Source organism: Hemitrygon akajei, chromosome 4, assembly GCF_048418815.1.
Source record: "Hemitrygon akajei chromosome 4, sHemAka1.3, whole genome shotgun sequence".
In the NCBI taxonomy this organism is placed as follows: Eukaryota; Metazoa; Chordata; class Chondrichthyes; order Myliobatiformes; family Dasyatidae; genus Hemitrygon; species Hemitrygon akajei.
In genome coordinates this window covers 144,511,181-144,524,971 of record NC_133127.1, presented here as the reverse complement: position 1 = coordinate 144,524,971, position 13,791 = coordinate 144,511,181, and the positions used below count along the sequence as shown (strand labels likewise).

At 40.4% G+C, this 13,791-nt stretch overlaps 1 protein-coding gene across 3 annotated transcripts in view; it reads left to right on the top strand.

Annotated features, from left to right (window-relative positions):
* The window catches only part of LOC140726734 (uncharacterized), a 31,166-nt gene extending 17,958 nt beyond the window's left edge, over window positions 1-13,208 (top strand). Inside the window, exons 4-6 of one of the 3 annotated variants that reach the window (XM_073043507.1) lie at window positions 3,455-3,540; window positions 7,562-7,740; window positions 12,666-13,208. Coding sequence is in view for 1 of the 3 variants with exons in the window: in XM_073043508.1 (XP_072899609.1) it covers window positions 7,562-7,572 (11 nt within the window). In the remaining 2 variants the exon portion in view is untranslated. Of the gene's footprint in view, window positions 1-3,454; window positions 3,541-7,561; window positions 7,741-10,873 lie in introns of all 3 variants that reach the window. The other 2 variants (XM_073043506.1, XM_073043508.1) reach the window with 2 other exon arrangements.
* The last annotated feature ends 583 nt before the right edge of the window (window positions 13,209-13,791 follow it).

Here is a 13,791-nt window from a genome sequence, read left to right as displayed (position 1 = left end):
TATGATTTTGAAAGGAATTGCTGAATTAGGAACAAAAAATTTTTGTCACTGTTAGTGGAGTCACTAGCAAGAAAACAAAATTAGATTGCGGCAATTCATGCAAACAGTGATAAAAGCATTAAACTTAGCATAATCAGAATATATAAAATAATTATTAATGTTAAATCTGAAATAAATACATATCTTTTTCTAGACAGAGTGTATAAAGATTTGGGGCTAACAGGTGGATACAAATTACAAATCCATCATCCACAATCTAAGTAAAGATCAGAACAGGTCCAAGGGGCTGATTACATTTTTTTTGTTCTTAAGTTCTTAAATGACATAACAGTGGATGGTTTGCCCATAGAAAGAGTTGTGTCTACTCTTGAGGAGGCCCCAGCACACAAGCCATGAGCATATAAACCCTCAATGCATTATTTTCCTCACAGACAACTAATAACAAGCTCAAGGCTATTCAGATTAAAGCAAAATCTAAGTTAGTCATCAAAGTCAATCCCAGCTGCAATTATCATCACTTATTCTTTCAATAATCTTCAAGCTCAAAAATTCCTTTCTTCCACATGTCTCAGCTGATCATTTCATTGGCACTGATTCAACACATGACCTGTCATCCTGACATTTATGTAGACCAATACACCGACACTGAACTTCTGCTGATTTCTCTATCTCCTTCATTCCATGGGGTTGACTCACCCGTTCTTCCTTTCAATCCTCTTCTTCCACATTCCTTTCAGGACACTGGTATGTGTTCATCTTCTAAACATTCTCCTCAGAAAATGAAGCCAATAAAAGATGGAAATTGAGATGAGGCTATCTTGAATCACATTCCACCAAGGAGCTCCAGACCAAAGGGCAACTTCATTCTCATGGCCCATATGCTCCATTATGCAAGGATCATTTTCCAGTTCTAGGTACTCAGAAGACACCTTGAAGAAACATCATAAGAGGTACTCATAGAGAAAATTTAACATCATCAAGTTCACTAATGATACAACAATGGTTGATGTCATCAATAATGACGAGACGGCATACAGAGAGGAGGTAGAGTGGCTGGTAGAATGCTGCAAGCACAACAAGTTGAGTGTCAATGTGTACAAGACCGAAGAAGTGATTGTAGACTTTAGGAAAGTGCAGGCTGACCACTCCCCACTGCACATGTGGAGAGAGTTAGGAGCACTAAGTTTCTGGGAGTGCACATCATGTTCTTACCTGGTTTCTCCACACCACCATTTTGGTCAAGAGAGCATAGCAGCATCTCTACTTCCTGAAGAGATTGAGATGAACAAGGCTCCCCCTGCCCCATTCTAACCGATTTTTACAGAAGCTCCATCGAGTGTCCTAACCAGCTGCATCACCATCTTGTATGGGAATTGCAAGGTATCTGACTGCAAGTCCTTGCAAGGGATTGCGAGGACTGCTGAAAGGATTATTGGGGTCTCCCTTCCACCTATCAGAGATGTTTATTAGGAGCGCTGTGTTCTTAGCATTCTCAATGATACCTCCCATCTGTACAACAATCTTTGTGACCCTTTACTATCCGGCAGGAGGTACTGTAGCATTAGGACATGGGCTGTTAGATGAGAAACAGCTTCTTCCCACAGGTCACAAGACCACTGGACTCCTTGTCACCACTCATGTCTCATCATGTATGAAGCACCAGTAGCATTACACCGTTCAGTTTGTGACTTGAGTCATACTGTAAATGCACCTGATTATATGTTAATTTATTTGCAGTAACATTACTTTATGTGATGTGCATGTGAGTTATATGCACAGTGTTGTGCACCTTGGTCCAGAGGAATGTTGTTTCATTTGGAAGATACATGTATACAGTTGATTGAAAATGAATTGAACTTGAACTTGATCCTTTTCAGTACTCCTGATTTTAGCTTGCATTCTGAACATTACTTGATGTTACTCTGTAAGAAATATTTAGAGTCAAGTGTGGGATGACTGTACGAAAAATACAAGAATAAATAAATAAATAAACAGATAGATAAATAAATAGTCTCCCTTTATAAACCTTCGACTACATTTTAAGAGCCTTTTCCAATTCAGGTTGTCCTACATTTAAAGTCAGATGCTAATGACCATTATGCCACAGCAAACCTGATCTTAAATTATCCTTAGCACTCGAGTGTACATAGCCAAGACACTCTATATATAAAATTAAACATGAAACAGTATGAATACACTCCTAACAAGAACTGTTCACATTGAAGTATTCAGCATTATTTTCCTGACCTTAACCAGGTTATCAAAGTAAAATCATTTATATTGGCTTTAGTTTTGATTCTTTTTTTTTCCATTGAATTCTCAGAGTAGCACATATCTACCCAATTAAAATAATAGCTGGTGTTATTTATAGAGATTACATTTTCTTTTAAACATGGTTTTTTATTGCATGTCTAGACTTAAACTATGTCAGCCTAACACAGATTCACCACAACAGTGAAAACAAAAATGATTGCACTAATGATTTCCTAGTAAGTAAGTTTATTAACAACTAACTATTGTATTCAACATAAATTGTGTGTGTAATTTACCATTTTACCACAGTGACACCTATAAGCTCATTGCTAAATCTATAAGTATATGGAGTGATACTAATGCTGTGCTTAACAGATTGTGACTTTGGCAAATGTTTTCTAGCGGCAGACCTAGTTCCATTATAACTTAAACAGACAGAAGGAATCATGCTTTATCCATTGCCAGGCTGAAAGGATGTACAACAAGATCAGCATTTTCATTTTTCTAAAGAGGACCTCAGAAAATAATTCCAAGTAAAGGATACAGATTTCTAATTTCTTTCTGCGCTTTCTGTACAAAATCAGTGAAGGGTTGCCATTTATGGGAAATTTGGATAGAAGAAGTTTGCACAAATTCTGCACCCTGAATTTCCTAATTTTACCTTTGTGATGAAGTAGACTCAGATCAAAAGAAAAAAAATACAAATTATAATAGTTGCCAGGATCGAAAGATACTAATCCAATGATTCATGGCTGAGCTCGATAATAGTTCCCTTCATTATACATGTTCCGTTCATAACTCACCTATACAATGAAGAACAAATTCCATTTCTCTTTGGCCTCTCATTGACCCAATGAAACTGCTGGGAAAAAAGGGTATTAGTCAAAGCACTGCTTATAACCCTTCCCATGTACAAGGGGGTAACCTGTTCTACACAACTGATTTATAAATGAGGGAGAAATTCCTTCAAGTGTCTTGAACTCAATTTGGATCCAGTGGGATGTCACTCTGCTGACTTCTTGATAAGGAGTTAGAGGTGGTGGGTCTGAATGTGCGCACTCTACTTTCTGGCCTGGTTTAACTAAAGCCATTTCGTACAATGTGATGCCTCCTTTCACAGCTCAGTCGCAAAGTGTTCAGCAAGCTATAATCAATTTGATGATGTTATTATTTTCTCCAATAATTCCAGTCTTTGATTCAGGTGTACTTCTTCTGCGGGGGACCCTGGTTCATGGAAGACCTGATTTACAGGAATCTGACTTTACATAAATTCTCCCAGACTTTCAGGTATTGTACTCGAATCACTTCACCAGGGAACAATGAAAAGGCCAAGATCTTCTCCAGACTCTCCTTCAGATAGGGTCAAGCACTGTAAACTCCAAACCACTTCTCAATAACAATTTATTTTATTATTTCTTTTATTAGTGAGTCCCCAAGGGCTGTTGAGGATAAAGATTTCAAGTTACTATTTTGGGAGAAATTGTTCTTTTATGACTTACAGAAAGTTTAGTTTATGGACTTTAGTTCCATTGGAATGGAACCTTTGCATAACCAAGGGAGGTTCTATATTGGCAAAAAGTTCCTTTTTGAATCTTCATTCTGTGGCATTTATGTATTTTGGATGTTCCCTTGGATAATGCTGCAAAAAACTACATACTTTATCTGAAACAATCATTGAATGGCTATTTTTGTGACATCTGGCATCAATTTTCAGAAATTTGTCAGTTGAAAGCTTTTCCTGATTCTGAGAAATGTTGAGAATCTAAAATACCCTCTTGATTATGTGAGTGCCACTTACCGAGTCATGATGCAATGAGATTTATGTCACCTTTTCAAAATAATGAAGTCTTTTCTGCTTGAGATAAATCTATTTGTCTTTTGAATCTATCAGTCAGTGATCTGTTGGATACAGTGAGGCTACATATATTAGCTTGTCTCTAAGAAATTGCTTACACAGATCTTTGACAGAATAATTATCTTTATCACTTGGTGAGATGTAAATATTCGTGAAAGAGGCTACATAGCCTCATGACTAAAGGGTATCATTGGCCCTTGCAGAATCCAGGAGTTATGGCCAACCTTGTAATAAACATTTGCAGTCTGTCCCTCTGCCTGCCCCTCACTGGCTCTGTCAAGAACATGTCACTCTTTTGGCTTCCTTTATTCAAAATGAATCTGGAATCATAGAACCTTGCATACCAGGAGAAATGAGTTAACTTAGGGCAGCAATGAAGGTCCTCCATCTCTGTCTGTCCTTGGCCAGCTACCCTATTGTGTCCAGGTGTGGTTCAGGGTCCTCATTTTGCCTCTACAGTACAGCACCAAGTTGTATTTAGTCTCCCTTGTTTCCTCTGCCCTGCAAGGGTCCAATGAAGTGCTGTCTTGATGACAGAGTTGGCCTCACTTCTTATCACGTGTCCAATCCATCTCTAATGTTTAGGAGAAATGAGGCATTCCAGAATTCTGTTAGGTAGATTTAAGTTTAACTGGTGGTCCAGAAAATGAAAGCTGGCGGAGAAAGAGAATAGTTTGTTTATGTTAGAGAAATCTGGTTTCGTCGTCCTTGCAAAGAGGCTAGTGGGTGTCTTTATTGTTCTGTTATTTGCATGGAGATAGAGCAGGAATAAGAGAGAACTCAATTCCTCTTGAGTTCTGCATACTTAAATGAACCTGTCCTGTCCTCCATTAAAATATACACATCGTAGATTTGATATTTCTAAAAATATTTTAGTTTTCCATGCAGTTCATATTCACACAATTTTGATAGTGAAAATTGACCTCACCATCACTTCTGGTGGTGGAGGAGATAGCAGTTGGTGACGGTATGGGGCATTGCCTTGGAATGCAATTTTCATCCACGTGGACAAAGATATATCAATAACCGTGTGGATAGTTCTTTTCTCTTGGAAATAAATGGACCTCCCAATAACCCATGGATCCATTATTGAAGAGGGTAAGCAATCCATAGCCCAACATGTCACCCCTTTAGTTCTTAATCTCTATTCTGCATCCAGTCCTAACCTTCAAAGCACAATATGGCAGACAAAACACTCCACTGCAATAATCTCAATCTCAATATCAATCATACTTTCTTCAGATGTTTATTTTCTGAAAGGATTGTTTGGGAAGTATTATCAAACTGTAATGTGTTTTGTTCTGGGAATCACGTTTAGTCCAGATCATTACAATGCAGGGACAAGTACAAAGAGAAATCGGGTAAATGTCACTGGCATATGTCATGAAATATACTGTTTTGCCAAAGCAGTGCATTTCAAAACATAATAAGAATACTATAAATTATAATAAGAAATCTACACATTAGTTTTAAAAAAGTTAAATTAAATAGGTAGCGCAAAAAGAGAGCAAATAAGAAAATAAAATAGTACAGTCATATAGATGGGCCCATTGTCCATTCAGGAATCTGATGGCAGAGGGGAAGCAGCTGCTCCTAAAATGTTGAGTGTGTATCTTCAGGCTCCTGTACCTGCTCTTTGATGGCAGCAATGAGAAGAGGGCATGTCCTAGATGATGCAGATCCTTGCTAATGGATGCCACCTTTTTTTGAGGCATCATCTTTCAAAGATGTCCTCGATGCTGGGGAGGCTAGTGCCCAGGATGGAGCTGGCTGAATCTGCATCTTTCTTCAGCTTTTTTCATTCCTGTGCAGAGGCCCCTCCTTACCTGAGAGTGATGCAACCAGTTAGAATCCTCACCATGGTATATCTGTCAAGGTTCTTGTTACGAAACCACTTAACCAGCTGATCTATCTCACTTCTCGTCACCATTTGCCAACAATAGTTTGTGTCATTAGGAAATTTTTTTGATGATAGAGCGGTGCCTATCCATGCAATCATAGGTGCAGAGAGAGTGCAACAGTGGACTAAGCACACATCCATGAGGTGCACCGGTGTTTATTGTCAGCAAGGAGATGTTTTTTTCAGATCTGCACTGACTGTAGTCTACTGATGAGGAAGTCAAGGATCCATTTGCAGAGGAAGGTAAAAAGGCCCAGATTTTAGAGCTTGTTGATTAGTACTGAAGGTATGACGGTATTGAACACTGATCTGTAATCAATAAACAGCAGCCTGACATAGGTATGGCTTTGCCCAGGTGATCCAAGACCAAGTGGAGATCCAGTGAGATGCATCTACTGTAGACCTATTATGGTGGTAGGCAAATTGTAGTGGTCCAGGTTCTTGCTTAGGCAGGAGTTGATTCTGGCCATGAGGAGAAAAAAGATGAAATATTTGCACCAGTCTTCACTTTTTTAAGACACCAGAAATTTAAGACTGTCAAGGAGCAGAAGTGGGTGTAGTTGCTATTAATAAGGAGAAGTTATTGGGAAGCTGAAAAGTCAGAAGGTAAATAAGTCACCTGGACCAGGTGGACTACATCCCAGGATTTTGAAAAAGGTAGCAGAAGAGATTATGTAGGCATTAGTAATGACCTTCCAAGAATAACTAGATTCTGGAATAGTTCTAGAGGACTGGAAAATTGCAAATGTCACTCCACTTTTTAAGAAGGGAGGGAGGCAGAAGAAAGCAAATTATAGGCCAGTTAGTCTCGCTTCAGTGGTTACAAAGATGTTGGAGTCCGTAATTAAGGATGATTTTTGGGGTATTTAGAGTCGCATGTTTCTTAGGCCAAATTCAGCATAGCTTCCTTAAGGGGAAATTTTAACTGACAAATCTGTTCGAATCCTTTGAGGAAATAACAGGCAGGATAGACAAAAGGGAGTCAGTGGATGTAGTTTACTTGGATTTTCAGAAGGCCTTTGATAAGGGGTTGCACATGAGGCTGCTTAACAAGATAACAGCCTATGGTACTACAGGAAAGATACTAGTATAGATAGTAAATTGGCTGATTGGCAGGAAGCAAAGAGAGGAAGTAAAAGGCGCCTTTTCTGGCTGCTGGTGACATGTGGTGCTTTGCAGGGGTCAGTATTGGGACTACTGCTTCTTTTCATCTAATATGCCAATGATTTGAATGATGGAATTAATGGCTTTGTGGCCAAGTTTGCAGACTATACAAAGATAGGTGGATTGGTAGGTAGCGTTGAGGAAGCAGGGAGTCTGCAAAAGGACTAAGATAGATTGGGAGAACGGGCAAAGAAGTGGCAGATGGAATATAGTGTCTGAAGTGTATGGTCATGCACTTTGGTGGAAAGAATACGTGGGCTATTTTCTAAATGGGGAGAAAATTTGAAGGTGGAGGCGAAGTGATGATGGCGCTAAATGGCGATTCCTTTGCTTGCATCTCCAGAAACAGCTCTATTTCCATCTTTAATATCTCTATTTTTCCCTTTCAGCATTCTTTTGAAGACCCTGACCGGGAGTTATATGCTAACTACGGTTCTTTGCGGGAATGGGATCCACTCTCGGGGTTTCAGGACTGGCCGTTGTTCAGCACACCAAGGGTTCGGCCTAAGTATTCAGCTTGGCCTTGGAAACCTAGGATCTCGGGCCTCTGGAGGCAGGAGGATCGAGGGTCAGTGTCATGACAGGAGACCCGTGTGTTGTTAGGGGAGTCAGAATATCTGCAGCTGTGTGTCCATAGACTCGTGATCTTTGAGCATAGAGCTTGAAAAAAGTGACGTGGCGGACTTTTAACATCATAAACCAGCGAGTTGTTTGTTATGTCTCCTGTTCACTGTGAAAGCAGAGAAACCTCTTTCTCCCCTGTTAGAGAGAGAGAATCTGGTATGTCGAATGCTGGGTGAACAATGTAGTCTTTGGGGTAACCGCAAGTCTGTGTCTTTGCTGTTGCTTTTGCTCATGCTTGAGCGTTCGATGGTGGGTGCCAATATTTTTTTTGCCAGTGGGGGGAGGGGGGATTGTTGCTTGCTGCCGCTTACACACAGGAGGGGGGAGCTGAGTGAGGACTTTGGGGTTCTGACATTTGACTGTCATTCATTCTTTGGGACACTCCTCTGTTTCCATGGATGGTTGCGAAGAAAAAGCATTTCAGGATGTATACTGTGTACATTTCTCTGACATTAAATTGTACCTTTGAAACCTTTGAAAATTCAAGATTCAGAGGTGCAAAGGGACTTGGGAGCCTCTGTGCAGGATTTCTTAAAATTTAACTTGCAGGTTGAGACAGTGCTGAGGAAGGCAAATGCAATGTTAGCATTCATTTTGAGAGGGCTAGAATATAAGAGCAAGGATACTGAGGCTTTATAAGGCATTGGACTGGTCAGTAACTGCCAGCAGGCTGGATGGAGAGCGAGGTGTCTCCCTGTGGAAGCTGGTTGTAGGGGATTCGCAGCCCATTCCTTAGGCAGAGCCTACAGCAATTTGGGCATCAAGGGAGAGAGGAAGAGGAGAGCCAATTACAGTACCACCGATGTGGCAGAGAGGGCCTCAAGGTGGCTGTGGCTCAAGAGAGGGGAGCCATGGAGTCATGTGTAGCTAGCCATCTGGACGCAAGCTGGGGTCCGATCAGCCCCGGCTGGGTCACCTGGAGGAGGGTGTATGATGTTGAAAGACCCGAAACACCTGATGATTCCAGGAACATCACTGATGATGTGTCCAGAAGCATCAGTAGATGTATGCAAACAGAGATCACACTTAGTGCATTTTGAGCAGTTTGGGGCCCCTATGCTGGCATTGAAGAGGGTTCAGAGGAGGTTCACGAGAATGATTATGGGATGAAAGGATTAACGTATAAGGAGCGTTCAACGGCTCTGAGCCTGTACTCACTGAAGTTTAGAAGAATAAGGGAGGATCTCATTGAAACCTATTGAATATTGAAAGGCCTAAACAAAGCTTAAAGAAGCTTTGAAGAGTGGAGGTGGAGAGGATATTTCCTATAGTGGGCGAATCTCAGACCAGAGGGCACAAGCTCAGAATAGAGGGATGTCCATTTAGAACAGAAACAATAAAGAATTTCTTTAGCCAGAGGGTGATGAAACTGTGGAATTCATTGCCACAGATGGTTATGGAGGCCAGACAATTGAGTCTATCTAAAGCAAAGGTTGATAGGTTCTTGGTTAGTCAGGGCATCAAAGATTATGTGGAGAAGGCAGGAGTATTAGGTTGAGGGGGAATAATAAATCGACCATGATGGAATGGTGGAACAGAGTCAGTGGGCCAAGTGGCTTAATCCTGCTCCTATGTTTTGTGGTCTAATGACCAACTTCTCAAAGTACTTTATTACAGTAGATGTCAGTGAAACCGGGCAATAATCGTTGAGTTAGATCTTCCTGATCTTCTTGGGTAGTGATATGATTGTCACCCTTTTGAGGCAGGTGGGAAACTCCAGTTGTGGCAGTGAGTGATTGAAAACCAGAGAAAAAGTACAAGGCTATCCCTTTGACTGAAGAAACCTGGATACTTCACCACAGAGTGTATTTGAGAGACAATCTTAAAGAAGTCTTTAGGATTGTTTGAGAAAGTGGAAAAGTAATTCAGGAATAATACATTACACGAAGGACAAATTTATAGAGTCATTGATGACTAATATTAGGAAATTCTTCAAATAAAGAATGATTAATATATGAGAAGACATTCTGACAGAGTAATTGAGGGCAAGATCGTTTATTAAAAAGATGAATAGTGCATTGAAGCGCTATAATCTTCCTAGATGGATCAAATTTAGATTAATTGTATCTTCTTTCTCATCTATGTGAGACTTATCAATCAAAAACTTAGGGTCACATCATGATTGCTATGAGTCATTGAGTCTCAGAGCAAAAAACATGCTCTTCAGCCCACCAAATCCATGTTGGTTATCAGTACTAAATTTCCACTAATGCTATTTTATTCTCCCCACATTCTTGTCACTTACTAAATTCCCCAACCTGGTCCCAGTCATCTACAAACCAGGGGCAATTTGCAGTGACTAATCAATTTATCAAACTACTAGGTTCCACTGGGTACCATGAGGGTTCACTTAGTTAAATGGAAGAAGCTCTTTGACATGGTGAGATCTTGAAGTCCAAGTGTGGAAGTCAGAAGCAGGAAGGGAGCAATCACTCTGTAGGGAGTATTCTATAGACAACTACCCTCAGTAGCAACAAGGACACTGAGGAGCAGACTGGAAGGCAGATCTTGGAAAAGTGCAAGAATAGCAGGGTTGTTGTCATGAGAGACTTCAACTTCCCTAATATTGTTTGGCTGCTCCTTAGTGCTAAAAGGTCAGATGGGGCAGAATTTGGTAGGTGTGTCCAGGAAGTATTCCTGACTCAATGTTTTGACAGACCAACTAGAGAAGAGGCCATGGTGGATCTGGTGCTAGACAGTGACCCAGGTCAGGTGACCAATCTCTTGGTGGGGGACCACAACTCCCTGACCTTCCCCATAGCCTTGGATAGGGATAGGAGTAGACCGAATGGAAAAGTATTTAATTGGCAGGCAAATAATTAAGCTATTAGGCAGGAATTTGGGGGCAGAAATTGGAAACAAATTAACTCAGGGAAATTATAATGTGAAGAGTTAGCTTCCTTGCTGGTCAAAAGCTGCTTCTGCCATTCTGGTCATTGACTGGCTCATTCGAAGGATATAGCAGCTCTTTCCCACTGGGTGCTTTTCACGCCACAGCTCTGACTTCTGGTTCCAGGTGCTTCAGAGGTACAAGAATAGCACATGTGAGAAACTTGGTCTCTTTTCTTTGTCTCCAGGGGATCATCTTCATACTGAGGTCACGGTCATTGCTGAAGAACCATTGGGAAAGTGTGCTGCAGATATAGGAGGGCACAAACAAACACTTAGCTAAGTACCTGTTTGTTGAATGCTTCGTTTATACAGTAGTTGTATAACTTGGGGAGACTTAACGAAGTACCTGTTGAGTTTGAAGTTACTGAATATCTAGTGTCATAGTTTTTGTAACTTGGGGTGGCTTAGATGAGTATTCCTTTGACTTAGATGTCTGGTCGAGTGTTTTACTGTTTGTAAATAAATGGCTGATGTGCTTACTGGTAATCAGTGTCTTCTGTCTCATCCACCGAATCTGAGAATCTGCTTCCCCATAACAGAAATGCACAATGGAAATGTGGAGGTTGTTTAGGGAGCACGCATAGGGTTCTGGATAGATTTGTACCATTGAGGCAGGGAAAGGATGGTGAGGTGAAGGAACTCTATCCTACCAGATGTGGAGCATCTAGTCACAAGGAAGAAAGAAGCATTCTTGAGATTTAGAAAGCAAGGATCAGTCACGGCTCTAGAGCATTCTAAGGTAGCCAGGAAAGAGTTAAAGAAAGGACTTAACAGATCTAGAACGGGACATGAGAAGCTCTTGGTGAATAGGATGAAGGAAAAACCCAAGGTGTTCTACACATACTTGAAGAACAGGAAGATGTCTAGAGTGAGGGTGGCACCGCTCAAGGTTAATAGAAGAAACATGTGCCCAGAGTCAGAGGAGGTACTGTAGGTGATGTCCTTAATGAAAACTTAGCTTTAGTATTCACCAGTGAGAAGGTCCTTGATAAGTGTGAGGACAGGACAGAACAGGATAATATAATAGAAGATGTTGATGTTAATACAGAGGAGGAGCAGGAATTTTGAAAAACATTAAGATAGATAATGTTTTAAAAAGGGGGGCAGACAGGATGTATTGTACCCCAGGTTACTATAGAAAGTGAGGGAAGAGATTGCTGTGCCTTTGACCATGATTTTTGCGTCCTCACTGGCCAGAAGATTAAATGTCGGCAGATTTTTTGCCCATGTTCAAGAAATTTAAAAGGGATAATCCTGGGAATTATAGACCAGAGTGTCTTATATTAGTGGTGAGCAAACTATTGGAGACAGGATTTATGAATATTTGGAGAAACTAGTCTGATTAGGGATAGTCAACATGGCTTTGTGAGAGACAGACTGTGCCTCATGATCCTGATTGAATTCTTTGAGAAAGCAACAAAACAAATTGATGAAGTTAGAGCAGTGGATGTTGTGTATCTGGATTTTAATAAGGCATTTGACAAGTTCCTCAGAGTAGACCTGTCAGGAAAAGTAGAAGAGGCTTGACTCAAAAGCAGAGCAGTGGTGAACAATAACTTTAATAACACTGGACAATAAAGATTTTGCTTCCTGAATACCTTTAGGCGTATCGTGTGAATTTTGGGCTACTGATCATGAAAACCACCAGGAAATTTCCCAATCACGTACCATTTTTAATAAACTTATGTTTATTATTTCAATTCATAATTCAAGTCAATTAAAATGTTCCCTACAATGTAAGCTGGAAAGTTTTCTATCTTATCCAGGCATACTTGGGCATGCTTAGGCGGTGTGGCTGCTGCATGGCAGGACAGGTTTTAGTAATAATTAATTAGGTTCAGGACTGTAAGACTGGAATTTGCTATCACCAGGTACAAAAATTTCTATGAAGGATTTTGATATTTGAGACAGATGCTTCCCAGAATAACAGATGCCAAGATTAACGAAAGCATTTTTGTTGGTCCACAAATCAAACAGGTCATCAATGACAGACAATTTGAAGAATTACTAGTGGGACCGGAGAAGATCACATGGAAGGCATTCAATGAAGTTGTTGAAATTTTTCTCGGCATCTACTGAGCACCAAACTACATGCAGCTGATTGAAAGTATGCTTCAAGCATATAAAACCATGAAATGCAACATTTCACTGACGATTCATTTTCTGCATTCCCATTTAGACTTCTTCCCTGCAAATCTTGGTGCTGTTAGTGACGAGCATGGTGAAAGGTTTCACCAGGACATTGCGTCATGGAGAAAAGATACCAGGGCAACTGGAATCCATCAATGCTGGCGAATTATTGTTGGACACTTAAGCCAGAAGTCTCAGACACTGAATACAAATGAAAATTATTAACAAAATATTTTTAATTTAGTTGAACTATTGCAAAGCATCAGCACCATTATGCAATTAAACACATTATATTCAATAAAAGTTAATTTGTTGTTTCTCCAAATTCCTACGTTATACAAGTAGTCTGAAATTATATTTGTGTTGATCTTCAAGCAGTCTATCATAAACAAAAAAAAGGTTCTGAGGAAGCAACATTTACGAAAAAATTTGTTGTCGAGTGTAATGGCCTGTAAGATAACAAGCCATCAGGGGCTGAAAAAAAAAGGAACAGAAACTAGACGTCATAGCCAACAATGTAAAATGTAGGCGGGGAGGGTGAAAGCTAGGAGCGACTGTTTAAGCCCAGCTGGTTTGATGAGTGAACGAGGACTGTGGATAAGAATTGTGGTTGCATCAGTTCAGAATTTTCCATCAAAGGCTGAGGTCAGTGATTATTAGTGTTCTACAGAGATCTGTTCTGAGATCTCTGCTTTTTCGTGATTTTCATAAATGACTTGGATGAGTAAGTGGAAGGGTGGGTTAGTAAGTTTGCAGATAACACTAAGGTTGGAGGTGTTATGGATAGTGTAGGAGGTAGCTGGCTTCTCTAAGGTTCGTCACGCTGTCGAGGAGGCTTGTGTGCTCCTGAGAGCAATCTTCTGTGGAGTTTAGCCACTTGGCCACTAGCGGTAAGCTCAAGGGGGAGATTCCAGAAAAAGAGTGATCTAGCCAAGACCTCAAGGGTGGAGATGGAAGAAGATGATGATACATT